The sequence below is a fragment of the Psammomys obesus genome, unplaced genomic scaffold (genome assembly GCF_907164565.1).
Source record: "Psammomys obesus unplaced genomic scaffold, mPsaObe1.curated_primary_1811, whole genome shotgun sequence".
Lineage (NCBI taxonomy): Eukaryota > Metazoa > Chordata > Mammalia > Rodentia > Muridae > Psammomys > Psammomys obesus.
In genome coordinates, this window is record NW_026592510.1 from 22805386 (window position 1) to 22833249 (window position 27864).

General features: G+C 39.9%; 2 protein-coding genes across 2 annotated transcripts; both read right to left on the minus strand.

Moving 5' to 3' along the window:
* Positions 1–6675: 6675 nt before the first annotated feature.
* LOC129681964 (olfactory receptor 10Q1-like) lies at positions 6676–7633 on the minus strand. The gene is given in 2 exon segments (XM_055614185.1): positions 6676–7360; positions 7362–7633. Coding segments are annotated over 2 exon segments (957 nt in total).
* An 18774-nt stretch (positions 7634–26407) lies between these two features.
* LOC129681917 (olfactory receptor 10Q1-like) lies at positions 26408–27355 on the minus strand. The gene has a single exon (XM_055614149.1). It carries the CDS (start codon positions 27353–27355, stop codon positions 26408–26410), a length of 948 nt encoding a protein of 315 aa, XP_055470124.1.
* Positions 27356–27864: the final 509 nt, after the last annotated feature.

The following is a 27864-nucleotide window of genomic DNA, read 5'->3' on the forward strand; positions in this document are numbered from 1 at the left end:
ATTTCTTCTAATCTGAAAAAAAAAACACACACACACACACACAAACTCTTCATTGTCCAAACAAAACAAAACAAAAACAGATCATGAATTATATCATTTATCTGCAGCTAATTTTGGGGTGACACTTATTTGATACTTATTTGTAGAAGTGTTGTTGGAAAGATGGAAGGACCCGGAGGAACCTCACAGGGAAGACCAACAGAAATAATTAACCCAGACCCATAGGGGCTTACAGAGACTGAAACACCTAGGAAATGCATGGTTTGGACCTAGGCTTTCTGCACATATGTGGATGGGTGGCCTGGACTGGATGTGGGTTGCCTGGTGAGTGGAGGGCCAGGAGCGTTATTGCCTTCTTTTGGATCACTTCTGCCTGAGAGGGCTGCCTTCCCTGGCTTCAGGAGATGAGGTTATGCTGAGTCCTGAAGTGACTGGACATACTGGGGAGGAATGCTATAGAGGGAGGGAGCTCCTCTTTTCTAGGGAAAAAGGGAGAGGGAAAGGGGAAAGTGGGAAGAAGGGGGGGAAAGGGGAGAAGAGGAGGTTGAGGGCACCCTTGGGATGTAAAGTATATGAACTGAAATAAAAAGAAAAAAATTAGGTGGATAGGTCCTAATGAATGATATCCAGAGTTGACCTCCGCCATTCGCACATGCATTCTGCACACATGCATCTTCACACATATGTGTTGGCTTCCCATACTAACACAGACACAAAAGGAAGGAAATGGTACCAAGAATTGCCTCACTTTCATCCTTTAAACCTGAGAAGATGGAGGTTTGAGGAATCATTGAAGTGAAGAGCTTGCAGAGGCATAACCAACTGAGGTGTAAGATCCTAATCCATTTGTGACTTGATGTGCTGGAGGAGGTTGATATGGGGAAGGAGACTCCCCTCTTCTGGGGGTAAAGGATAGGAGAAGGGGAGGACTGAGAAGAGAGAAGGGAGGGGCACCCTGGGAGTGTAAAGTAAATAAGCCAAAATAAAAAATAAACCAGTGGAGCTGTAGTGAGAAATATCACTAAAAATAAAAAGAACATGCTTTTTACATACCAAAAAAAGATTCTTATTGGAGAGTACTATTGTATGGATGCTCCTTTCTATAGTTTATAGAAGAATGACTCCAACAGAATTGCAGCTGAAGACTGATTAAAGAAGGAGAAATGAGAACCCTTGCAGCACTGTTAGGGGATCCCAGAAACTCAAGAACACATATGAACCTGAAGGTATAGCCTTGCCTCTCTCTCTCTCTCACTTCTGAAGGTGGGAAGATAATTATCCCACCATTGAAGGGTTGGGGAAAAGGTGAATGGTAGAAGAGGAGCCTCGTATGATCACTCCATGGCAGAGCAGAAATAACGTAAACTTTGTGTCAGATAAGAAGGACTTCAGGAGGTGATTATACTCAGGCCACCTCATTAGGACTGCAATCAAGAGGCATGCTAGTGGAATGGAGGAGGCTAACGTGGGTGGATCTCTTATGAAAGGTATAATGAAAAAAGAAAAAAAATTACACTTGTCAAGAAATTGCATAACTGGTCAGAAGAAGCCCTAAAGGTTCTCAGGACTATCATATAAAAAGAACCCACTGCCAGTGCTTCCTGACAACTGGGTTCATTACTGTTTCCTCTTCTGTTTTCTTAAAGCTCTTGGACTCTATAAAACAGAAATGAAGGATGCTTAATAAAACAGCAACGAAAATGACAATAATGTGTGTGTTCTGGGGGAGAGTGGGTTAAAGAATGAGAGAAAAGACCTACTGCCCACTGCACAGCCCCTGAAACCCACTGAAAAATCTCTAACTAGAGTACAGCCACTGACTACCCAAGGTATAACCTCTGGCTGCTTACTCCCTAGCCCCTGAATGCTCACTGCACACTCCATGACTACGTACACAGCTCCCTACCAGCTGTGGCACAGCCACTGATCACCCACCACACATCCCCTAACCATACCCTGTACAAACACTCGTTGCATGATCCCTAACCATATCCTCCCAGTACATGTAGGATTCGAGATCACAAAAGAAGATGCATACTTTGAACTAAAATGAAATGAAAATTTTAAATCGGACCTTAAAAATCCAGAAATAGGTCTTTTCTGTCAACAATTTTTAGACTACAAATGTTCAAAAATCTATTTTCAGCTTGCAAGTTGTCACCTAGAGACAGGGGAAATTAGGCCAGGTGATTTTTCTTAAGATGTTGGTCTCTCACTTTCTTCTCTACTTCTAGCATTTGAGTATCACCCTATATTTTCTCTTTCTGTCTTTTCTCCTCTTTCCCTTTCTTGTCCCTCTTTAAACCACTGACTCTCAAATGGTTCTTTCCATGGAGAGGAGACAGATCACCAATGGGATCCTGGAAACCTGAAGGGTAGTGAGAAGAGGAGAAGGTCTGAGGACACCTTACTTTGGAGACACTCAGCTTGCAAATCAGAGGGGAAAACATGCAAAATGGAGACTCCTTGAGAAAGCTTGAATGGGATGAAAAGCTGACAGGGATCTGCACCTACCATACAGACAATCCTGAAACGATGCTGTGGTTATGCTTCCCGGGGTGGCTTCAGTTTGCCTAGAAAGGGAATTTACACACCTTTTGAGCATCTGATTTTAACCTCGACTTTTTATTCTACCTCTCCCAATTACCAGCAATCTTCCCAAACTGCTCTGCATCCCGGAGGTAGCTGATTAGATGGTTAAGAGCCAAGTTGAATTCTAAAATGCTCACCTCGGAATGATGGTTTTTAAAAAAATTCCAAAAATTTTGTTGTTGTTGTGATTGTAGAGGTGGATACTGAAAATAGTCCTTCTGGGCTTCTCTGCTGATGCTTTCATGATGATGGACTCACATGGGACATTCAGCTCCTCCGAACTCCTCAGGGACAATGTCTTCTGAAGTACTTTCCTCAAGACAAACAGTAATTTTGACATAATAGTGTGCATAGGTAAATAGTGGAATAGGTAAATAAGAGAACAGACAGGCTCTTTGCTTTTTTTTTTGTTTTGTTTTCAAGGCTTTTTTTTTTTTTAATTTGGAGAAGTAAGTCATTACTATTTAGAGTAGATGAATTGATTGTTGTAGTTTGTTACTGTTTTCATTAATATAGGAGAATTTTGAGATTCCCTTTTTAGTTCCTTAATATTGCTTGGTAAATAAGAACACTTAGTGAGTGCCCTGAGAATTGAGCTGCATTCCTTTGCAGTGGTTATAGCTCCAATGAGATGATATCTGTAGCAGTAGAAAGCCATAATCCCTGTATCAGTGAAAGAATATCAGCATTAGAAGAGAGTCTGAAGACTAAGTTATTCAGACCATTAAACTCTTACACTTAAAGAAAAATAAATGAAGCCTTTGTATATTATACTAAAACAAATATTGAAATAATATTGAATATCTCCCAATATACTGAGAAGCCTAGAATAGTAGACTGTGATGAGGTGAGAAATATGAAGCTACATATCAGCCAGAGACACTGGCAAAATCAGAAAATGCTTAAAATCAGGAAATTCTTAATGCTTCCATATGCTTTATAACACAGTGCAGGCATTTATCATCCCAATAATGAAGAGTTATCCCCTTTCAACCTGGACACAGCTCAGTCTGCGGGTTAACTGTGGGCATGGTGTGTAACCAGACACACGAATTCATGGCTAATATTTGAAACAATGAGATGGTAGAAAATAAAATATGTCAGTCTATTACTGTGCTTTCTCTATCAGCCACAGAAAAGGGAAATGTGAGTAGACCCAAATTCATTTTTTGATAATTTGTTCACCCCTCTTCTAATCTTCTTAAGATTGGTCTTTTAGACAACAGACTTTATCATAATTTAATTCTTGATGTTTCACATAGAGAAAAAAATTATAGGGAAGTAAGAAAACTAACACAAACAAACAAACAAACAAACAAAAAACAATATACTATCCTGCATCACCTCAAGGTATCGTTTGACTCATTTGCTCTGCATGCAGTTACTGTGGAAAGAGAAATTGTGCCTCAAGCAGTCCACTGAGTGGATGATAAATCAAAGCCCCACTCTGTGGGGATTTCTTTGAATTTTCAGGTTGCCTCCTCTGGCACCCAGTTATGGATCTTACTGTGAATTTTAGCAGGGTAGAATATTTTAGTTTGGGAACCTAGGTTTGCTATAGGCTGGCTCATAAAACTTGTGAAGCAGTAGCAGAGTTGGAGAAGTGAAGGGTGTGTCATCTGAGTGAAAGAGGCCGTATGGGCCCTACGTAGGCCATGACACGTGAGTAGACACTCTCATCTTCCCACTGGCAACTGTTTTTAATAGACTGCAGAGTCCAGGGTAGTAGTGGATTGACTTTCCCTTTGAGAATGAACTCACTCTGAACAGGAAACATAAAGCCGGTTTGGAGATACATAATTTAAGATTTTTTTTTATCTCTTTCTATACTTACATATTATCAAGAAACTTTTTGTGTCTTTTTATCCTCAATCCTTTCCATCACCAGTATAAAATTAGATAGTTTGAAATAAAATGGATTTGAGCTATAGAAAGCAATACAGTATCTTAAGTCCCTTCCACCCCCAGGAAACTAGCTTTGGACATTGAGAACAACATTCTGTTGAGAGTGCTTTGTTTATACTATACTCTCTGCAGGCTCCTTCAAGGTGGCGCCTAGGCTTGGTCTACAATGATAAGGTTACAATGTTAGTCAAGTATGTTACATATAGTCCTCACTTTGGCAGCTGTCTCTGACTTCTGACGTTTTCTATTCCATCAATTCTATTTTCTCCCTTTCCAGAAGTTTTAGGTTTTATCATAACTTAGCACACTCATTGGCTGACCTGGGTTATCTTTGAGATGTGGAACTTTCTCCTGAGGGATACAAATTCTTATTGCTGGATTGTTGTGGCAATTACTTATTAAAATGTCATATAACAGTGTAGACTTACTCTGTTTTAGGATCTAAAGACCAAAAAGCCTCAATTGCATGAACTGGCCTTTGTATTACAGTGAGGTGAACCAATCCCACTGTAACCCACTGGCTCATAAATATATTCATTTTGCCTGAGGAGATTTACTGTACTTCTCAGAAATTCATTCAGTGAATAAAAATAATCCAGAGAACAGTACTCTAGTTCCAAGATGTTTTTTTTTTCTTCACTTGCAACATTATGCCTTGCTAGGTTATCACATCAATCATTTACAAAATGTGGTAAAAGAATGAATTCAATTTCAATCGGCACAATATTTTACCTTATTTATCTTAAAATGGCCCCTCTAGTGCCATGCAATTTTCCCAGCATGTTTTGATGGTGAGAGTTAAGGTTTTCTGAATCATTGAATGATGCTTCTACAATCCTGCAGAGAAGGATGGATTGTTAATATTTATCCCTGCTGACGGTCTATATGAACTTTGTAAAGCATGGAGCTAATTTTCCCAGTAATCCTTTTGCTCATAAATTTCAGAACTAGATTAGCTAAGATAACTTACAGAAAACTCTTAGGACAGAAGTGTGGCAGAAGCCATTTTTCTTAAGATGTCTCACATTGTGCCCTCACAGGTGAGGGAGAGAGTTGAAGTGTCCGAGTGGCCCTAGGAAGTCCCCGCTCTCCTGTGCTTCTATCCTACACACTCCAGGACGTGTTGAGTGACAGCACATATCCAGAATGGGTGAAAGCGGTAGGGTTAGAAGGTCCTAGGTTTAAGTGGCAAAAAAAAACATATTAACAACAACAAAAAATCCCTCATAAATCAGATGACAAGAAGTTGGTGCCTTTTACTCCTCCAGTTTTCCAGAAAAGAAAAGAAAAAAGAAAACGAAAAGGAACAGGAGGCATAATAGTCACCAGCTATGCCACTCTTGTACATATACCCAAAAGATGTTCCATGCTGCCACAGAAACACTTGCTCAACTGTATTCTTAGTGACTTTATTCACAATAACCAGAAACAATTTAGATGTCCCTCAATTGAAGAATGGATTTTTAAAAAATGGTGCATTTACACAATGGAATACTACTTAGGTCTTTAAAAAAAAAAAGACATCATGAATTTTTCAGGCAAATGAATGAAACTAAAAAAAAAAAATCATCCTGTCTGAAGTCACCCAGACCCAGAAGACAAACATGCTATGGACTTACTTATAAGTGTGTATTAGCTGTAGGTGAAAACCTACAGAAAGGTTAAATAGCAAGGAGGACTCTGGGGCGGGGGAGTGTGCATGAATCTCCTTGGATAGGGGTAATAGAATAGCTGTTGTGGGTACAATGGGTGCACATGAGAACGGGAACAGGTGGAAAAAGTGGAGGGAGGAAGGGAGAGAGCATGGGAAGGGACAGCTGCATTTTGGTGGCAATGTGGAAACCTAGAGCGGTAGAAAGTCCCAGGATTCTATGAGGGTGACCCTAGGGAGGACTCCTAGTAATTCATGTAGCAGGTCCAAAGCCATCAGCTTGTCATCAAAAGCATGTTAGTTGTCTTTGAGGGAGCAATTGCTATAGAAGAACACAGAAAATTTAAACTCAAAGGCAATTGTATTCATGGCAAATTGGGAAATGAATGCGGATGAAGACATGGCACACGAAGAAAAAAGCTTCAGAGCCAAATGTAAAAGAAATATGAATCTTTTAATTGTTTGTCCTTCAGAACTGATTGAGTAAACTGACAGATACTCTGTTCAGTGTCTCCCCACCCAAGCTGTCAACTCCTGTCAAGAGCTGCTGCATGGAAGATGCAGTTCCTCTGAGCATCTTTGACATCCTTGTTCCTGAGGGTGTAAATCAGAGGGTTGAGTAACGGGGTACCAAAGGTATAAACCAGGGCAATTTGGCGGTCCTCATCATCTGAGATGCTGGAGCGAGGCCTCAGGTACACCAAGCTACAGCAGCCATATTGCAGCAAACCCACAGTGAGGTGGGAGGAGCAAGTGGAGAAGGTCTTCTGGCGACCCTCTGCAGAGCGCATGCGCAAAATGGTATTGGCAATAAATATGTAGGAAATAAAGATCAGCAGGAATGGGAGTGTCAGCACTAGGATGCTCACTACATAGAGGACTGCCTGGTTCACACGGATATCAGCACAGGCCAGGCGCATGAGAGGAGCCACATCGCAGAGGAAGTGGTTGATTTCCAGGTGGTGTCTACAGAAGGGCAACGTGAAGGTGAAGGCAGTAAGCTGCAAGGAGAGAAGGAGTGCCAGGCCCAAGGACCCCAGCACCATCTGGACACACAACTTCTGGGTCATGATGAGACCGTAGTGTAGTGGATGGCAGATGGCCACATATCTGTCATAAGCCATGACTGTCAGGAGAAAACAGTCAGTGCAGCCAAAGGTAGAAAAAAAGAACATTTGTACTCCACAGCCAGCCAGTGATATGGGCTTCTGAGCCCGAGATGTTGGAGAGCATCAAGGGCACCACATCTGTGGTGTAGCAGATTTCCACAAATGACAGACTACCCAGGAAAAAGCACATGGGTGTGCGCAGGGAGCTGTGCGTGCACACCACGCAGATGATAGCAGCGTTGCCACAGACGATCATCAGATAGAGGAGAAGGAAAAGGAGGAAGAGGAGAGCCTGGAATTCAGGGACATTGGTGAAGACGCGGAACACGAACTCTGGTGCATCAGATTTGTTGAAGAAAGGCTTACCAGCCACCATATCTTCTGAAAAATAAAAAAAACAAAAGAGTGATTGCTGGCCTAGATAAAGGGCAGGGAGGCTGAGTGTGAGTTTTGATGAGGATCACCTGTGTAGTATTCTGTTTCTGTTTTGCTTTGTTTCACGTTTAAAACCTTTATTTTTATTTTCTGTGTAATTTTCCTTCATGTCTATCCGTGCAGCGCATGCTTGCAGTGCCCATAGAGGCCAGAAGAGGGCAAAATATACTCTGTAATTGGAGTTACCCAGGACTGTGAGCTACCTTGTGGGAATGGAACCATGGTCTTCTAGAAGAGTAATCATACAGTAAACATTTTACTAATGTATCATATGCTGTGGCAAAAAGTTGCATTATTTTAGATTTATTTATTCATTTAATGATTATGAGTGCTCTATCTGTATGAATACCTGCATTCTCGAAAAGGAGGGCATCAGACCCCAACACAGATGGTTATAAGCTACCATGTGGTTGCTGGGAATTGAACTCAGGACCTCTGGAAGAGCAGACAGTGCTCTTAATTGCTGAGCCATCTCTCCAGCTAGGGGTCAGCCTTACCAGGCCACAGAGGAAGACAATGCAGCCACTCCTGAAGAGACCTAACAGACTAGGATCAGAAGGAAGGAGAGGAGGACCTCCCCTATCAGTGGACTTGGGGAAGGACATGAGTGAAGAAGAAGGAGGGAGGGTGTGATTAGGAGGGGAAGAAGGAAGGAGCTACAAAGTGAATAAACTGTAATCAATAAAAAAAAAGAAATGGAAGAAGACAGGCAGTTTAACCAACTAAGAAGGAGAGGGAAAATTTGGAGGGGAAAGGGCAGGAGAGTGGGAATAAAAATCGAGAATAGAGGGGGCTGGGGGATCAAGCTGTAAGTGAATTAAATAGATAGATAGATAGATAGATAGATAGATAGATAGATAGATAGATAGATAAATGGGAAATAAAAGAAACGGAACAATTTCAACAACCTAAAAACAACATCCATATTTCCCTCAGGCTTTACTCTTCATAAGTAACCATTCTTGACCTTTACCACTGCAGATTAGGTTAACTGTGTTTCAATTTCTGTATGTAATTATAAGGCATGTAGTTTATTGTTCATGACTAAATGCAATTAAGACAACTTTTGAACAAAGGTCCTGGGTTCCTAAATGACTGATCAGAATGTGTGACACACAGAAGAAACGTTGTAAGGTAAAATAAGACGTTTCGAACAAATCAATAATAAAACATGTTTAATATTAATCAGTAAATTCAAATCTTAAGATTAAAATAATTATAAATAATTTTTGAAAATATAATATCATATGCCATGTGTGTCTTTCTGCTTCTAGGTTACCTCACTCAAGATGATCTTTTCTAGTTCCCACCATTTGCCTTTAGAAAGACACACAAGGTATATACTCACTTATAAATGGTTATTAGATATATAATATAGAATAAGCATACTAAAATCTATACTCCTAAAGAAGCTACACAACAAGGAAGACCTTAGGGAAGATGCTCAATCCTCATTCAGAAGGGCAAATGTGATAGACATCAGAAGCAGGAGAAGACAGGGAACAGGACAGAAGCCTACCATAGAGGGCCTCTGAAAGACTCCACTGATCAAGGTATTGAAGCAAAGGGCAAAGGCTGAGACTCATAGCCAAACTTTGGGAGAATGCATGGAATTTTATGAAAGAACGGGGAGATAGAAAGACCTGGAGAGGACAGGAACTCCAAAAGAAAACCAATAAAGCCTCCCCCCTCCAAAACAAACAAACAAAACTGGGCTCTGGGGCTCCTGCAGAGATTGATACCCCAACCAAGGACCATGCATGGAGAGGACCTAAAACCCCTGCTCAAATGTAGCCCAGAATCAGTCTCCAAGTAAGGGGAGCAGGGGCTGTCTCTGGCATGAACTCAGTAGCAGGGTCTCTGATCACCTCTGCCTGGGCAGTGCAGCCTTACAGAGGAAGACAATCCAGCCAGTCCTGATGAGACCTGACAGTCTAGGGTCATATAGAAGGAGAAGAGATCCTCCCCTATTAGTAGACTAGGAGAGGGGTATGGGAGGAGAAGAAGGAGGGAGGATGGGATTGGGAGGAGTCAGGGGAGAGACCCACAGCCAGGAAACAAAGTGAATAAACTGTAATAAATAATAATAATAATTAATAAAACATGCAAAATAAGAAAATAATATGAATTGTAAAAAGTCAAAACATGAAAATTTAAACTAAAATTTATATAGTTGTCAAACTTACAAAAAAGAGATAGGAGAAAGTATAACATACTAAAGTCCTGTTTGAAGAGAATAAGACACCACTTTTGATGTCTTATTTATTTGCTAAGTTCTTTTTTTTTTTTTTTTTTTTTTTGAGAAATGGTATTACTGTATGACTTGGAGCTCACTATTTAGACCAAGCCCACTTCCTGATTACTGATTATGGCTGTGTGACCCCATACCTGGCAAGAGGTACTTTTATAGCTGTGAGATACATGTTTACCAAATTAATATGTCCGGGAAATCATGCATAGTATAAACAAAGAATATTCATTCCAAATAAGCAAACAATGTTCTGAAACTAAAATACTGTAGAGTAAAAAGGGCTGAAGACAAAGAGAAGGTGATAAAGAGAGTTTAAAATGAGCTGAGAAAAGTGTTTTGCTAGTGAAAATAAGCCCAAGCAGGTATTTTTTTTTTTATTTTCCTTAAAGATAAAAATTTCATGCACACAAGTCAAAGTGTCTGAGCAAAGTCAAATACAGTGAAACAGGTGTTCACCACCGCTTTGATTTTTCCTTCCTCCATGGTTGTTCGATACAGTGAACAGAGATACCAATGACTAGATCATCCGAATAAAAATACAAGAGGATCAACAGCACATGTAAGGCTCAGTAAGAAACTCACAACGGTTGTTACTCCCAGAAGTAATGTAGTAGATAATTTCTTACCTGATTTCACCTACTGGATGTGTCAGCCAGTGTTCTTCACTTAAAACTCATCCACACTGTGCCTTTTCTCTGCCTAATGGATATATATATATATATATATTTTTTTTTTTTTTCATGTACAACGTACAACACTGGAGAACTTTGTTGAGACAGATTTGGCTGATCAATACATAGCGGAAAGCAAACAATTAAACTGTTGATGTCCTTATTGAACTGACCTGTTGGGCTAATGATAAGAAACTCATTTGTTTTATACTTACCCCTTCGTGGCTGATTGATAGTGCCAATCCACAAATACTGTATTTAGAAAATGAAAATGCTCTTCAAAATAACAGAGAATCATGAGACCACAGAATTCTGCAGGTATAGGTCATATATAAAAGACATAGGTTACTTATAAAATGCACATAAAATTGAATGTCTAAGGAATTTAAGAGACATGTGATCCTACCTTTTTGTAGACTGTCTACCACAACTAAGGTCTTCAGAGATTAAGTCCACTGCAAATGAATGTGGTGGTTATTAGAATGCCCAATGCCAGAATTTACATCCTACTAAATTAGTTTAGAGATGGGCCCACATACATTGCCTCAAATATATTTCTCTCCTCATTTACACTCGGGATTTTGAAACATAGTTAACAGAACATAGACATCAAATAAATAAAACATTGGGATGATTCTGACAGTGCAGATGGCCATAATTCTACTGATTCATCACCTACAGATTGGGAAGGATATCGCACTAAGTTGATTTTCATTGAGATTTACTGAAGAAATACCAGTTGGAGAGTAAAGTGGTATTTGGAGTCTCTCTTTTTACCCCTCTCTCTATTGTATCATTGCCCAAGTCACTGTCTCTAAAAGAGTTTATGAAGGCCTGGCTTTGCTAGAGTTCAGGTGTCTCTCCTGAGAAGCTTGGCTTACAAATTTGAGAGGGAAGTATATGCTGAAATGTGACTTCAAGACAAAACTAAAACAGATAACAAATGGGCAAGGATTTACACCAAGGCCTTTTGGTGATTAAGTTCTAGACTGTTTCAGGATTGGCCACAATGGAGACTATTTTCTTTCTTTTTAAATTTCTTTTTCCTTTGTATTTTCTTTTTTGCACCCAGAGGGCAGTTTATCCTCCCTCCTCTCTCCCAGGCCCTCCACATCACCCTGCCTCTGCCTTCCCCATTCACTTCTTCAGAAATGTGTGCTTTCAGGGGTGCACATATGTAGTTCCAGCACTCAGAGAGGTAGAGACAGGGAGATATCTGTGAGTTCAAGGCCAGCCTTACTTACAAAGTGAGTCCAGGACAGCCAAGGCTAAACAGAAAACCCCTGTCTGGGAATAAAAACAAAACAAACAGAAAGAGGTAGGCTTCCCATGGTTATCAAGCAAACATGACATATCAAGTTACAGTAAGACTAGGAACCTTCAACTTAGACGTCCCTCAACCAAAGAACAGATAAATAAATCGTGGTACATTTATACCATTGAGTATTGCCAAACTCTTAAGCTCAGATGTAGCCCATAGACGTCTCAGTCTCCATGTGGGTTCCCTAGGAAGAGGAAAAGAGACAGTCTCTGGCATGAATTTGGTTGCCTGCTCCTTGGTCATTTCTCTCTGGTGGGGCAACATAGCCAGCCCACAGAGGAAGAGGATCCAGGTAGTCCTGATGGGACCTAATAGGCTAGGGGGTCATACAGTAGGGGAAGAGGACTTCCTCTATCAGTGGACTAGGGAAGAAGGATAGGGGAGAAAGAGGGAGAAAGGGCGGGACTGGGAGGAGATGAGGGAGGCAGATACAACTGGAATACAAATTGAATAAATAGTAAATTTAAGAAGAAGAAAGAAAAGAATAAGAAAATAAAGGAAATGAATTTTTTTAAAAATATCATGAAATTTCCAGACTTGTGTATTTTCAATTGATGATATCAAATCCAGCTTTCCTGTTCTACTGCACACTACTGTTGTGCAAATTGTTTTGAGTTTTTAAGGTGAGTTTTTATCTGGTTAAAATCAAGGGTCAAATTCCAAAAGCCACAGCTCTGACTGATGATAAAATCATAAAAGTTAGGGGGAATCTAGACCTTAAAGCTTTTTGCACTTACCAGGGCAGAGATAGATATGAAAGCACCTCTCCTGAACTTCTCAGAACTAAACTCTTCGTCTGAGTCCTAGAGTTAATGTAGGTAGCCATGAACTCACAGTGACTCACATGGGACATTTGATTCCTCCCAGCTCCTTAGGGACATCCCTACCGTGCTTTTCTCAAGATAAACAATTATTTTTACATTGTTGTCAGGAAGAGGCAATGGGGAATAGGCAGGTAACTGTTTTTCCTTGCTCTTTCTTCAGTGCTGTTTCTACACTGCATTTCTTCTTCCTTGCGACTTTATTGGTTATTGCTGTTCAGAGAAGGTGTATTGTAGGCTGTGAAGTCAAGAAACATTGAGAGTTTCTTCTGTTCTTACTTCTTATGCCAACTAAAGAGGAATATTTAGGAAATGCTTAGAATATTGAGATGGAATTCTCTGCCACTGACTGAAAGATATCCCATCTCTAGAAGAACACAGAGGCCGTCGGACACCACGGTAGCAAGTACACTGTAAAACCAGTGATTCAATGCCCATGGCTTTGAAATGTAAAACAAAAATATCTGCTCTTATAATATTGAGAAATAATCTTTAAATAATATTGAATTTTTTGATCAACTGTAAATATGGAATAACAGACCCCAAAATGGACAAAAAAAGAGAAACTGTATAGACAGACACACATTAACATGCCTTTCCTTCTAACATCCCTCATAAAAATTTAGAGTTATTTCTCACCTGTCAAGAATAATCATTCTATTTTTCAAGAAGTATAGCAAACCTATGGTTTAACAGAAGCATGATGGGTATTCAATCACAGGTGTTCATGGCTACTGCAGACAGCAATTATGTGCTGGTGAACAATAATGTTATTCTATTATCTAGCTATCTGTCTATCTTTCATCTATCTATCTATCTATCTATCCACCTATCTATCATCTACCTATATAGTATCTCTCTGTCATCTACCCTCCTGTCATCTACTATCTGACTATTATCTATCAATCATTAATTTTACCTGTATTAGCTATCATCTATTATCTTCTCTCAGTGTTTGTCTATTTTTATCTGCTATTGATTATCTCTCAATCATCTTTATGCTCTGTAGTATCTATCATCTACCATATATCTGCCCTCTTTCTGTCTCTGTCTTGTGTGTGTGTGTGTGTGTGTGTGTGATCTGTATTTCCACCTCTATTCCTTTATTTGTTTCTCTATCTAGTCTGATCTAAGAAATGAATACGGTAGAGCCAGAACCCTTAACTTCCTGATTTATCCATAAAGGATAATTCTGAATCGTTATTTCTGTTACACTTTTAAGATGAACCTTCTGGGGATCATAGCCCAAAGGAAAAATTAAGTTTTGGTACTTTATATAGAAAGAAAAATGTCAAGAATGTTAGGGAGATGAACATAACAAAAGAAGGCAAAGAAAAATATATTTTTTAAATCTAACACACGAGTTTTTGATCTTAGCCACTAAACTAGAGAAACAGAAAGAATTTTGGTGTAGAGTTATAAAATATTTTATTTATTAGATAATAGTTGCTGGGACAAAATATCTGACAAAAATTGTTCATGCTAATATATAATATATAGAATAGATGTATATTATTGATATGTATATACATATGTTTTTGATGACAGTTAGTGAAAAAAGATGCCATAAATTTGAGTATTTAGGGGGTATATGGGACAGTTTGGAATGAGGAGAAGGAGGGAAAAATTATGTAATTGTGTTATAATCTCAAAAATAAAAAAGTTTTGAGGACAATGTAAGGAAGGGTTCTTTCAGATCACAGTTTAAGGAGATACTCTCTTGATGATAGGAGCTTGAGGAAGCTACTTTTCACTTTACAGTCAGAGTTAGGAAGCAGGTAGAGATGAATTTTTATGTTCAGTGTTCTTTCTCTTTTATATTCAGCCCAGAACCACAAACCCCTGGTGTAATGTTGCCCACATGTTGGGCCAACCTTCCCACCCCGCTTTACCTAATCTAAACTCTGATAGGCATGTTCAGAAATAAGTGTAAGATTTCACTGAGGATAGGATCTCTCTATTCTCCCTTTCAATGCAAAACAAATATAAGATGAACTCTAGAAAAGAGCAGAACATAGAAGGTTAAAGGCATAAAACTATTTACATAAAAGTAACATTATGCAGACGGATCAAGCTATATTTAAGAACATATATGTTTGTACGTACATATGTATAAGCAGTGATTAATTAAAAAGGTCATAAATTTGAAAGACAACAAGGAGAAATATATAAGAGACTTCTTAAAGGAAAAAATAGAAAGTATTAATGTGACAATTATAATCTTAAAAATAAAAATAGTATAAAAACCCAATTAGTGAATTAATGTACAGATACAGAATGTATTTAGAGTCTCAAAATGACATGGCCAGAGTAAAACTTTCCCATACTCAGTGTCTGTGATTTATAAGATTACAGACAAAAGAAAGAATATTGAAAGCTATTGGAGAGAACCACTGAGTTTTACTAAGACAAATTACATTGTTATTTTTAAGGTGGTTTAAGTGCTTTCTGCAGTGATGACTCAGTTGTTAGTAATTTATTTGTTTTTCTTCTTTTGAGAGAGTTTTCTTTTAATTTTTTTATATTAATTGCAGTTAATTCACTTTGTATCCCAGCTGTAGCTTCCTCTCTCATTCCCTCCTAATCCCACCTTCTTTCTGTTATCTCCTCCCATGCCCCTCCCCAGGTCCACTTATAGAGGAGGACCTTTTTTCTCCCCTTCCATCTGACTCTAGTCTATCAGGTCTCATCAGTACTGGCTGCATTGTCTTCCTCTGTGGCCTGGTAAGGCTGTTCCTCCCTCAAGTGGAGGGGGGGGCGGTGATCAAAGAGCCAACCACTGCATTCATGTCAGAGACAGTCCCTATTCCCATTACTAGGGAACCCACTTGGAGACTGAGCTGCCATGTGCTACATCTGTGCAGAGGTCTTAGGTTATCTCCATGCATAGTCCTTGTTTGGAGTATCAGTCTTTTTTGAGAGACTTTTATTTCTCTGTTAATTTGAAACTTTTCTGGTTAAGATGCTCTTAATTGATAATTTTACTATTATTATCATCATTATTATTATTATTATTAGAAGTAGACCCATCAAATAATAGTAGATTTTCAGCAGACACTTTAAAGTACAGGTAGTAATGAAATGATGTCTTATAAGTTCAGAAAGAAAATAACTTTCCCTGCTAAACAAGAGGGAGATGATAACTGGTAAAATGAGCTAAGTACAACAGACCAATAGTAATAAAAATCAAAAAGCTATTGGCACAAAACAGATTGATTGATCAAAAGAATCAATCTGAAGAGCCAGTTATAAATTCACACACTTATGGACAACTGAATTTTTTTTTTCTTTTTTAAAAACATTTATTTAAAAAAAACATTTATTTATTTATTTATTTATTTATTTATTTATTTATTCATTCATTCATTCACTTTATATCGTCCCTCCTCTCCTCCCAGTCCCACCCTCTCTCCCTCTTTTCCCGTTTGCCCCTCCCCTTCTCCGAAGAAAAGGAGAGCTCTTCCCCATTCAACCCCCACCTCCCAGCACATCAAATTACATCAGGACTAAGTGCATCCTCTTTCACTGAGGCCAGACAAAACAGCCCAGTTAGGGGAGAGTGATTCAAATCATGCAATAGAGTCCATGTCAGAGACAGCCCTTGCTCCACTTGCTAGGGAACCCACATGAACACCAAGCTGCTGGTCAGCTACAAATATGTACAGGGCATATTTCCAGTCCGTGCTTGCTCTTTGGTTGGTGCTTCAGTCTCTGTGAGACCCCATGTGCCTAGGTTAATTTATTTTGTTTGTCTTCTTGTGGGGTCCTTGTCTCCTCCAAGTCCTTCCTCTAACTTTCCTCTACTCTTCCACATGATCCCCAAGCTCTGCCAAATGTTTCGCTGTGGTTTTCAACATCTGTTTCCATCAGCTGCTGGGTGGAGCCACTCAGGGGACAGTTATGCTAGTCTCTTATCTGCAGGCGTAGCAGAGTATCAATAATAGTGTCAGGGGTTGGCTCTCTCTCATGGAGTGGGTTTCAAGTTTCGGCCAATCATTAATTGGCAATTCCCTCAATCTCTGCTCCATCTTTATCCCTACACATCTGGTAGGCAAGGTGAATTTTTAATCCAAGGCTTTATGGGTGGGTTGGTGTCCCCCTCTCTCCATTAGAAGTCCTGCCTGGCTAGGAGGTGGCCGCTTCAGTCTCCATGTACTCCACCCCCACTGCAGCCAGGAGTCTGTGCTAGAGTCACCCTCATATTCTCCTGGGGGCCTACCCTGTCCTAGGTCACCAGCTTGGCCCAGAGATGCCCCTCTATACCCATCAATTTCCCTTCTTTCTCAGCCTTCTCACCTCCCATTCACACTCTTCCCACACCTGAGTCCCAACTTTTCTAACCTCATTTTACTTTTTTTTTATTAATTACACTTTATTCATTTTGTATTCCCCCATAAGCCCCTCCCTCCTCCCCTCCCAATCCCACCCTCCCTTCCCTTTCTGCATGCATGAAAACTGAATTTTTTAATTTTAATTTTTCTTTATTAATTACACTTTATTCACTTTGTATCCCCCCTGTGGTTCTCTCCCTCCTCCCATCCCAATCCCTCCCTTCCTCCACCCTCTGCATGCATGCTCCTCCCCAAGTCCACTGATAGGGGAGGACTTCTTTTCCTTCCTTCTGATCCTAGTAAATTAGGTCTCATCAGGAGTGGCTGCAGTGTCTTCTTCTGTGGCCTGGTAATGCTGCTTCCCCCTCAGGGGGAGGTAATTAAAAAGCAGGCCAATCAGTTCATGTCAGACAGTCCCTGTTCCTATTACAATGGAACCACCCACTTGGATACTGAACTGCCATGAGCTACATCTGTGCAGAGGTCTTAGGTTATCTCCATGCATAGTCCTTGGTTGGAATAGCAGTCTCAGGAAAGACCCCTGTGCTCAGATTTTTTGGTTCTGTTGCTCTCCTTGTGGAGTTCCTATCCTCTCCAGATCTTTCTGTTTCCCACTTCTTTCCTAAGATTCCCCGCACTCTGCCCAAAAGTTGCCCATAAGTCTCAGCATCTACATTGATAGTCTGCAGGGCAGTGCTTTTCAGAGGTCCTCTGTGTCAGGCTCCTGACTTGTCACTCTTTTTGCCTTCTTCTGATGTCCAGCCTCTTTGCCTTTCTGGATAGGAATTGAGCATTTTAGCAAGAGTCCTCCCTCTTGATTAGTTTCTTTAGGTGTACAGATTTTAGTAGGTTTATCCTATACTATATGTCTATATAAGTGAGTATATACCGTGTGCATCTTTCTGCTTCTGGGATAGCTCACTCAGGATGATCTTTTCCAGATCCCATGATTTACCTGCAAATTTCATGATTTCCTTGTTTTTTATTGCTGAGTAATATTCCATTGTGTAAATATACCACAATTTGTACATCCATTCCTCCACTGAGGGGCATCTGGGCTGTTTCCAGCTTCTGGCTATTACAAATAAGGCTGCTACAAATATGGTTGAGCAAATGTCCTTATTGTGTACTTGAGAATCTTTTGGATATATGCCTAGGAGTGGTATGGCTGGATCTTGAGGAAGCGCTATTCCTAGTTGTCTGAGAAAGTGCCAGATTGCTTTCTAGAGTGGTTGTACAAGTTTACATTCCCACCAGCAGTGGAGGAGGGTACCCCTTTCTCCACAACCTCTCCAGCATGTGTTGTCTCTTGAGTTTTTGATCTTAGCCATTGTGATGGGTGTAAGGTGAAATCTCAGGGTCGTTTTGATTTGCATTTCCTTGATTGCTAATGAGGCTGAACATTTCTTTAAGTGTTTCTCTGCCATTTGGTATTCCTCTGCAGAGAATTCTCTTTAGTTCTATACCCCATTTTTTAATTGGGTTACTTGATTTTTTGTTGTTTAACTTTTTTAGTTCTTTATATATACTGGATATTAGCCCTCTGTCAGATATAGGGTTGGTGAAGATCCTTTTCCAAATCTTTAGGCTGTCGTTTTGTTCTGAGGACAGTGTCCTTTGCTTTACAGTAGCTTTTCAGTTTTATGAGGTCCCATTTATTGATTGTTGCTTTTAGAGCCTGGGCTGTTGGAACTCAATGCAGAGAAACTTAAATCATTCTCACTGAAATCAGGGACAAGGCAAGGCTGTCCACTCTTTCCATATCTCTTCAACATTGTTCTTGAAGTCCTAGCTAGAGCAATAAGAAAATTGAAGAAGATCAAGGAAATTGGAAAGGAAGAAGTCAAAGTATCAAAAATAAGCAATAAGAAAATTGAAGAAGATCAAGGAAATTGGAAAGGAAGAAGTCAAAGGATCACTGTTTGCAGATGATATGATAGTATACCTGAGTGACCCCAAAAATCCTACCAGAGAACTCCTTCAGCTGATTAACAGCTTCAGCAAAGTGGCTGGATACAAAATTAACTCAAAAAAATCAGTAGCTTTCCTGTATACAGAAGACAAAAGGGCCGAGAAAGAAATTAGGGAAACAACAACCTTCAAAATAGCCACAAATGACCTAAAGTACCTTGGTGTGAACCTAGCCAAGCAAGTCAAAGACTTGTATAAAAAAAATTCCAGTTTCTGAAGAAAGAATTACAAGATATCAGAATATAGAAAGATTTCCCATGCTCATGGCTTGGCAGGATTAATATAGTAAAAATGGTCATCTTACCAAAAGCAATCTACAGATTCATTGCAGTTCCCATCAAATTACCAACACAATTCTTTACAGACCTTGAAAGAAAAATTCTCAACTTCGTATGGAATAACAAGAAACCGAGAATTGCTAAAACAATCCTCTACAATAAAAGATCTTCAGGAGGTATCTCCATCCCTGATCTCAAGCTGTACTATAGAGCAACAATACTAAAAACTGCATGATACTGGCATAGAAACAGACTGGTGGATCAATGTAATCGAATAGAAGACCCTGACATAAACCCACACACTTATGAACACCTGATTTTTGACAAAGATGCCAAATCCATTCAATGGGAAAAAGACAGCATCTTCAACAAATGGTGCTGGTCTAACTGGAAGTCTACATGTAGAAAAATGCAAATAGATCCATACTTATCACTCTGCACAAAACTAAAGTCCAAGTGGATCAAAGACCTCAACATAAAACCAGACACACTAGACCGCTTAGAAGAAAAAGTGGGGAATACCATTGAACTCATTGGCACTGGACAACTGATTTTTGATAAAGATACCAAAAATACAGACTAGAAAATAGACATGTTTAACAAATCATGTTGGTTAAATTAAATAACCATTTGTAGAAGCATTCAAATAGATCTATACTTACCTCCCTGAACAAAAATCAACTCCAAATGCGTCAAAGACCTCAACATGAAATCAGATACATTGAATCCAATAGGTGAGAAAGTTCCTATAGCCTTGAACTCACTGGCAAAGAAAAACAGTGAACAATATGCTAGTAATATAGGCAATGAAATGACACCTGATGACATTCTGCTGTACTCATAGATCAGTGCCTTCCTCAGCCATCATCAGAGAAGCTTTCTCCTACAGCAGAGTGGAACAAATACAGAGATCCACACACAATATTCAGAGAGTGAGGCTCCTATGAACCGCTCAGCTCTAAATTGTATGTTTCCATCAAATTCTTCCTGTAAGGGCTGAGGGAATCATAAAGAGCTGGCAGATAGAGTGATAGAAAAGAATGGGATAGAGAACACCAAGGATACAGGCCCAACTGAATGTGGCATTGCTAATACACAGATGGACCTACAGACTGAGGTTTCATGCACAGGGCCCTCTCAGCTCTGCACTAGATAATGTCGTTGACCTGAAAGGAGAAGTGCACACACATACTCATACCCAACCAAGAAGCTGTCTTCAATTAATAACTACTTGCAGAACAACAAAAAATTCCTGTGAAGTCTCACTGTGGAAACAAGCTAGGGTAGGCTGTAGCAGTAGCAGTACATGGCCAATAGGAAATGAACTCAGTGGCATCTTTGGAGGTTGCTTGTCTCATGATGTTATGTAAGATCCTTTTTGTTTGTTTGTTGCTTTTATTTTTTGTTTGTTTATTATTTTGCCCCATGGATTTTGTGTATAAATTATGGCTTCGATTCTGTCTTTTTATGTAATTTTTGAATATGTGAATTAGTCAGTCTCTGTACCTGTGTCTGTTTCTTGGTCCTTTTCCTGGGCTATTTTTCTTTTGTTTTTTTTATTTATTTGTTTTTTAAAATATTATTATATTTTATTATTATTGTATAGATGTCTGTTTTCTAACAAGAGGCAGAAAGGGAGTAGAAAGGGAATAGAGCCACATGAAAGAGGAGGTAGGAAGGAATTCAGGAAGGAAAACCATAAGAAGAATATATTGTATGGAAATAAATCTATTTTCAGTAAAAGAAAAGAGAAAGTTATAGAAGTTGAGATGAACTGCTGAAGTATATTGAGACTATTTACATGTAAAATAAACCGTTTTAAAATACTAAAATTCTCTTAAAATATGGATCATGGAATATGACATTCATAGGTAAAATGCTTACATGTTTATAGAATACACATAAGGTAAATCTTCATTCGAAAGGTATTTACTCATCTCATCATTATTTGCTTGTAGATGCAGTAATATCCAGAAAGTTTTTTTTTTTTTCTCAAACTATCACATTTTGCCAATAATCGAGACAAGAGATTAAACTCTTTCCAGCTGGTTATTTCAGTTTCTCCACATACATACAGTTCTTCCGGAGAAGCGAGTTCCCAGAGACAAAAGGAAAAGATGCATTAATATAATTCTAGTAGTACAATGGAAGCCAATGCCCAAGTTTCAGCCAAGTATGGGGACTCCAGCCGTGACTAAGACTCCTCCCTGCTGAGGGAAAAGGAAGCTGGCATAGCTAGAAGTCAGCCAGTGACTCTTTTATAAATGAGGTATTTTCAAGAATGTTACCTTTGTGGGAACTTTCTAATTGATCAGTCTAGGAACTGGAACCAGTGAATGGCTATAATGACCTCACCGTGCGGGGGGGGGGGGGAGGGGGGTGATGAAGAGCATGAACCCCTGCATGGAGAACTGAGCTTTGAACTGGATATGAAAAGAAAGGTGTGAATTGGCCTTAGCCTTGTATGTTTAACACCTGGGAATGGGTCTTTAGTACAGTAAAAAGGGTTTTATGAAAGAATAGTTGGCCTGAAACCATTGTAACCTCATGAGTTATCCCATAAGAACAAGAAAGGGAGGTTTGATGAGCTTGAGCATCCTTGAAACATACTGGGAAAATCAACTTATGAGGGAAGAGGTGTTGGTCCACCTCACTTCTCATTTCTCCAGTCGCTCAAGTTGCTGTCTCTTTGCTGTTTCTCTCCATGAAATGGCCAGAAAAGAATAAAACACCACCACTGGGATTCTTTCAAAAATAAGCTGCTGAGAATGGAACAGCAGCTCCGAACTCTCCTGAGATGCTTAGCTTACATGACAGTAAATGAGCCATATGTAGAAGAGTCACTCCATGCTGAAGGTAAGATCTGATAAAGAGTAGGCAGTGATCTTCACAAAGTAGCCTGAGAGTACGTGCAGTTACTAAGTCCTGGGCTGGACTGGCATTGACTAGAGTCAGGACTAGTATATTTTTGACTTTTTATTACCATTTATAGCTTTACCTTCCTGCTCTATTTTTCTCATCCACCAGGAATGTTATACAAAGTGTTTGAGTTAAGCTCTTATGGGAGGGGCAAAAGAGTGGTAAACTCTCAGAAGCTCATCTGTCCATGGTGATGTAAGAAGTGGGAAATAGTAAGAGCTGGAGAGGACAGGAACTCCACAAGGAGAGCAACAGATCAAGAAAATTTGAACACAGGGAACTTCCCAGAGACTTCCATACTCCAACCAAGGATTATTCATGGAGATAACCTAGAACCCCTGCACAGATGTAGCTCATGGCAGTTCAGTGTCAAAGTGGGTTCCATAGTAATGGGAAGAGGGACTGCCTCTGACATGAACTGATTGGCCTGCTCTTTGATCACCTCCCCCTGAGGCGGGAGCAGCCTTACCAGGCCACAGAAGATGACAATGCAGCCACTTCTGATGAGACCTGATAGACTAAGATCAGAAAGAAGGAGAGGAAGACCTCCCCTATCAGTGGACTTGGGGAGGGGCATGCATGAAGAAGGGGAAGGGAGGGTGGGATCGGGAGGGGAGGAGGGAGGGGCTTATGGGCGGGATACAAAGTGAATAAAGTGTAATTAATAAAAGTTAAATAAAAAATTTAAAAAAATCTCGGAACATTGCTGGAACCCACACTCCAGAGCTTTCTTGGGCTCAACCAGAGTAGCTAAAAAACGGAAGCCATCTTGAATTTGTCAGACCTTCCTTAAGCCACAGAGAGAACTGAGCTCGGTTTTTTGTCCCGCATGGGACATTCAACTTCTCCCAAATCCTTAGGGACAATATTCTAGAAGGTTTTCCTCAAGATGAACAGTAATTTTCACACTGTAGTCTGGAAGAAGCAAACGGGCAACTGACAGGTAGCATTGCCTTTTCCCTCAGCACCGTTATTGTGCTATGATTTTCTCCTGGTGATTTAGTTAGTTAGTGCTGTTCAGAGCAAATAAACTGTAGCCTGCGGGTGTCTTACGTTTCCAGGAAGATGGAAGCATTTTGAACATTCCTTCTCTGTCCCCACTCCCCTAGTATTTAGCAGAGGAGAATACTGAGTAAATATTCTGAGTTGAGCTGGCATCCTCTGCCAGAGATTGTGATACACCAAGATGTCATTGATAGAGGGATGATATAGTCAACAGCCTTTTTATCTGTAGATTAATTAAACCCAGTTTGTAAATACTAATGATTTAGTCACTAGGGGGCTTTTCCCTCAAAGTAGACAAAATAGCTTATTCTGGTGACAAATATTAGTAAGCATGTCCCAGAAATACAGATTTGGGGTATTTACTGGGATCCATCAGTACTGTCCATATGTACATGTTGAAAAACATTCAGTGGGTCATGGACAAATCCTGAAGACATCAAGCTGATTTTTCCTTCACCTGCCAAAGCACCTCAGGCAGGAATGGGATTTCACTAGCCCTTCCCTTATCTATGTTGGAGTTCTGCATGGCTCATTTTTCTGCAGTAAGTCAAGGACACTTTGAATTCCTGAGGACAACACTAAGTTGTGTTCAAAGGACAAGTTTTCAGCAACCTTACACAACCTATGGCTCTTACAATCGGTACCTGTCCCGAAATGTTTCTTGCACCAGGTAGAGAGCAGATATAACATAGATATCCTATTTAAGGCTGAGAAATCCATGGAGCAGCTGTGTTGTTAATATCAAAGAATATAATTAAAATATGGATTTTTGATATTGAAGGGGAGAATAGAATGGTTCCTAGCATACTGGGAAGTCTGAAATATACTCCAAAATGCATGAGGAAAAAGTAGGTTGCACAGTCAGATACACCGCCAAATTCCTATTTCTTCCCTTACAACACTTTCATGTACCTCCTAACAAAATGTGCTTGTCATTAAAATAAAAACATCCATTATGTACTCAAAAGGGAGCAACAAAAATGTGCACCATTAACTGATATCATAACATTCATGTTGCATTTATTCATGACTAATATTTAAAACAAAGAAGTAATGCAAAGGAATGGCCATTTATTTATCTATTTGTGTATCTATCCATCATTTATCATCTATCAGTCTATCTATGTATCATTTATCTATAATTATCTGTCTGTATTTATCTGTCATCTATCATTTATCTATTTATAATCTATCATTTGTCTACCTATCATCGATCTATCATCTATATCTATTTATCATCTATTCATCTACTCTATATCTCCATCACCTGTCTACCTATCATATCATTCTCTCTCTCTATCATTCAGCTATCTACCTATCTCTAACTAAATAAAAATGAATGTGGATTTGCCTAGAATCTTTCTTTTCATGATTTGCCTATGACAGATATTTTTGAGTAATTATTTTATTATAGTTCTAATGAGGAGTTTTCTAGAAAGCAGAGTCATGTTTTCTTTGGATAAAGAAAGGTTCAAAGAAGAAAGTACAAAGATTACAAGAAACAGCCTGAGGTAATTGTGTATCACTGTAACACAGTGTGTTACTGCAAGAATAATTGTTCACAACAAACACTTAACAGTGAGAGCAATTTATTCCTCAGACCTACTTATGTAACATGAAGTCATGTTACATAAATAGAAGGGAAATTTGCAGTTGAATTTCATGGAGCAGAGATAAAAATGTGTGTTTATTTTCTTGTCCCTTCGTATTTTATGTTTTCCTTTAGCCCAGGTTCAACATAGAAACCATTCTTGAACTTTAAAGTTGTGTCTGTACTTGGCTTCTTGTGGCCACATGGGAAATCAAAAACTGTATTTTTCACTAAGGCTTTTCTTCTGAGTCCATAAGATGGGCAATATTTTGTGTGGGAAGTATTGGCACAATGGTCCACTATCAGCTCACACAACATGGAATGTAACAAGAAAGGCTGTGAAGTGTGAGGTAATTACATAGAATGAGGTGGTCAGCTAGTGAGATGAGTCAATTGGTAATGGTATCTGGTGTCAAGACTGATGTACTGATTTCAATTTCTGATCCAAGTTGTCCGGTTCATCAGAACATATATTTTTCATTATGCCATTGCATCATACTGTCAATCACATGAACTGTATGGTTAAGAACTAATTCAGTGGTCATTAGTGTACTACTGTACCTTAGCGGATTAAATTTGGTTTCATTGAGACGTTGCTGGAATACGAGAGTAAATTATAGGCTTAAAGACCAGAAATATCTCAGGACTTAGTATACACAGATTCATATTCAGGAAATTAATGCCAATTTCTTAGGCCAGCTCAAAAGTACGTGGGCTTTATGGTCCAGACTTAGCATGCTCTCACACACACACACACACACACACACACACACACCCCTCATGCCCCTCCTACACACAGATGTTCTGGGAGAAGATAAATATTGATTGGCTCTGTTCTTGCTGGTACAGAAGGAGACTGAGCAGATGCAGGACCAGGACTCATCAAGAAAGGAAGTGGAGAGGAGGGTGAAAGAGCAAACTTGGTTCCCAGAATTTCTAGCAGAGAGGCTTTGTGCTGGAGCCACAAGGGTTAGGTCTTGGGATAGTCTTCTAGTCTTCCATAGGTGCTTGGCTGGTGGAAGGTGGAAGCTAATCCTTGTTTCCTTATGAGCAGTAGCTCATGAAGTCTCCAGTGGAAACATCTGACATGAAGGAAACCCATCTATTTAACAGGCAATTGCAGACTGTATCTTCACATCAAACCCAGAAAAACATTTATTTTGGAAAATATTCCCCCTTTTAAGAATACAAGTAACGTCCTACCATAGGATGAGTTTTTCTTCCTCCTCAGGAGGGAGCATGTGAACAAACAGTAGCTTTTATCCAAATGTAGTACATATGTGAGGTTTCCCAAGGAAGCAACGGTCTTGTGTGAACTGAGGATCCTTAAAATTGAGTCAAGTAGAATGACGCTTCCATATTGGAAGCTGTATTCAAGTTTTAAAATAATTCTATGAGTTCAAGAAAGTGAGTGTGGCTATCCTGGGGAACACATGATTTAAAAAAATTCACAAAGTAGTGTTGAAAACAGTAAATTCTGTTTCTCCTTTTCAGTTGACTTAACTGACAGTCACACACCCAAGTCCCTTGTTATCACCTGACATATTTACCTACTCTCAGACTGCTTTATGGAATATGGAGTTCTTCAGCGCACCTTTCACATCTTTATTCCGAAGGGTGTAAATCAGGGGGTTGAGTAACGGGGTGACAAAGGTGTAGACCAGGGCGATTTGGCGGTCCTCATCCTCTGAGGTGCTGGAGCGGGGCCTCAGGTACACCAGGCTACAGCAGCCATACTGCAGCAGGACCACAGTGAGGTGGGAAGAGCAGGTGGAAAAGGCCCTTTGGCGGCCCTCTGCAGAGCGCATGCGCAGGATAGTGGACGCAATGAACACGTAGGAGATGCAAATCAGCAGGAATGGGACGGTCAGCACCAGGATGCCCACTACATAGAGGACTGCCTGGTGCACATGGATGTCAGCACAGGCCAGGCGCAGGACTGGGGGCACATCGCAAAGGAAATGATTGATTTCCCGGTGATGTCCACAGAAGGGCAAGGTGAAAATTAAGGCAGTGAGCTGCAGGGAGAGGAAAAGCGCCAAGCTCAAAGAGCCCAGTACCATTTGGACACACAGCTTCTGGGTCATGATGAGGCTGTAGTGCAGAGGGTGACAGATGGCCACATACCGGTCGTAGGCCATGACTGCAAGGAGAAAGCAGTCAGTGCTTCCCAGAGTGACAAAGAAGAACATTTGTGTCCCACAGCCAGCCAGTGATATGGGCTTCCGGGCCCCAAAGATGTTGGAGAGCATCAAGGGCACCACATCTGTGGTGTAGCAGATTTCCAGGAGGGACAAACTGCCCAGGAAGAAGTACATGGGTGTGCGCAGGGAGCTGTGGGTGCACACCACGCAGATGATAGCAGCGTTGCCACAGAGGATCATCAGATAGAGAAGGAGGAAGAGGAGGAAGAGGAGAGCCTGGAATTCAGGGACATTGGTGAAGACCCGGAACACGAACTCTGGGGTCCCAGTTTGGTTGAGGACAGATTTCCCGGGCAGCATGTCTTGTGTGGAGGGAGGAAAAAAAAGAAAAGTGAGAAATGGGATCTCTCATTTACTGAGTTTCCCTAATCCCAAGGAAACGCAGGGAGGCCGAAACTGAGTTTAGCTCTGTGATTTCTTTCTTAAAAATTAGTTTCAATCCCAATGTCGGGAAATAAATTCACAATAAAAGTCTGGCATATTTTTCCTAAGAAATCTTCATTAGCAATGAAGATGTTTACCTATGGGCAAATTCCCAGACAAAACAGGTAGATGCTTCTAGTCAAATACATTTATCCATTTACTTCAGCATTTTGTCCTAACTGAGCAGTACTAACATGGTGTTTGTATGTGAAACAGTATATTTTGTACATATCTTTAAACACTACAAAGATATATTGTAGGCATGTTTGAAGTTAAATAAATGGGTGCACTGTTCAGATTTTCAAAATACATTCTTACTCAGATAGACCACAAGCACGTATTAGTATGTAAAACCCAAGATATTAATTATTTTTTGCAATAAATTT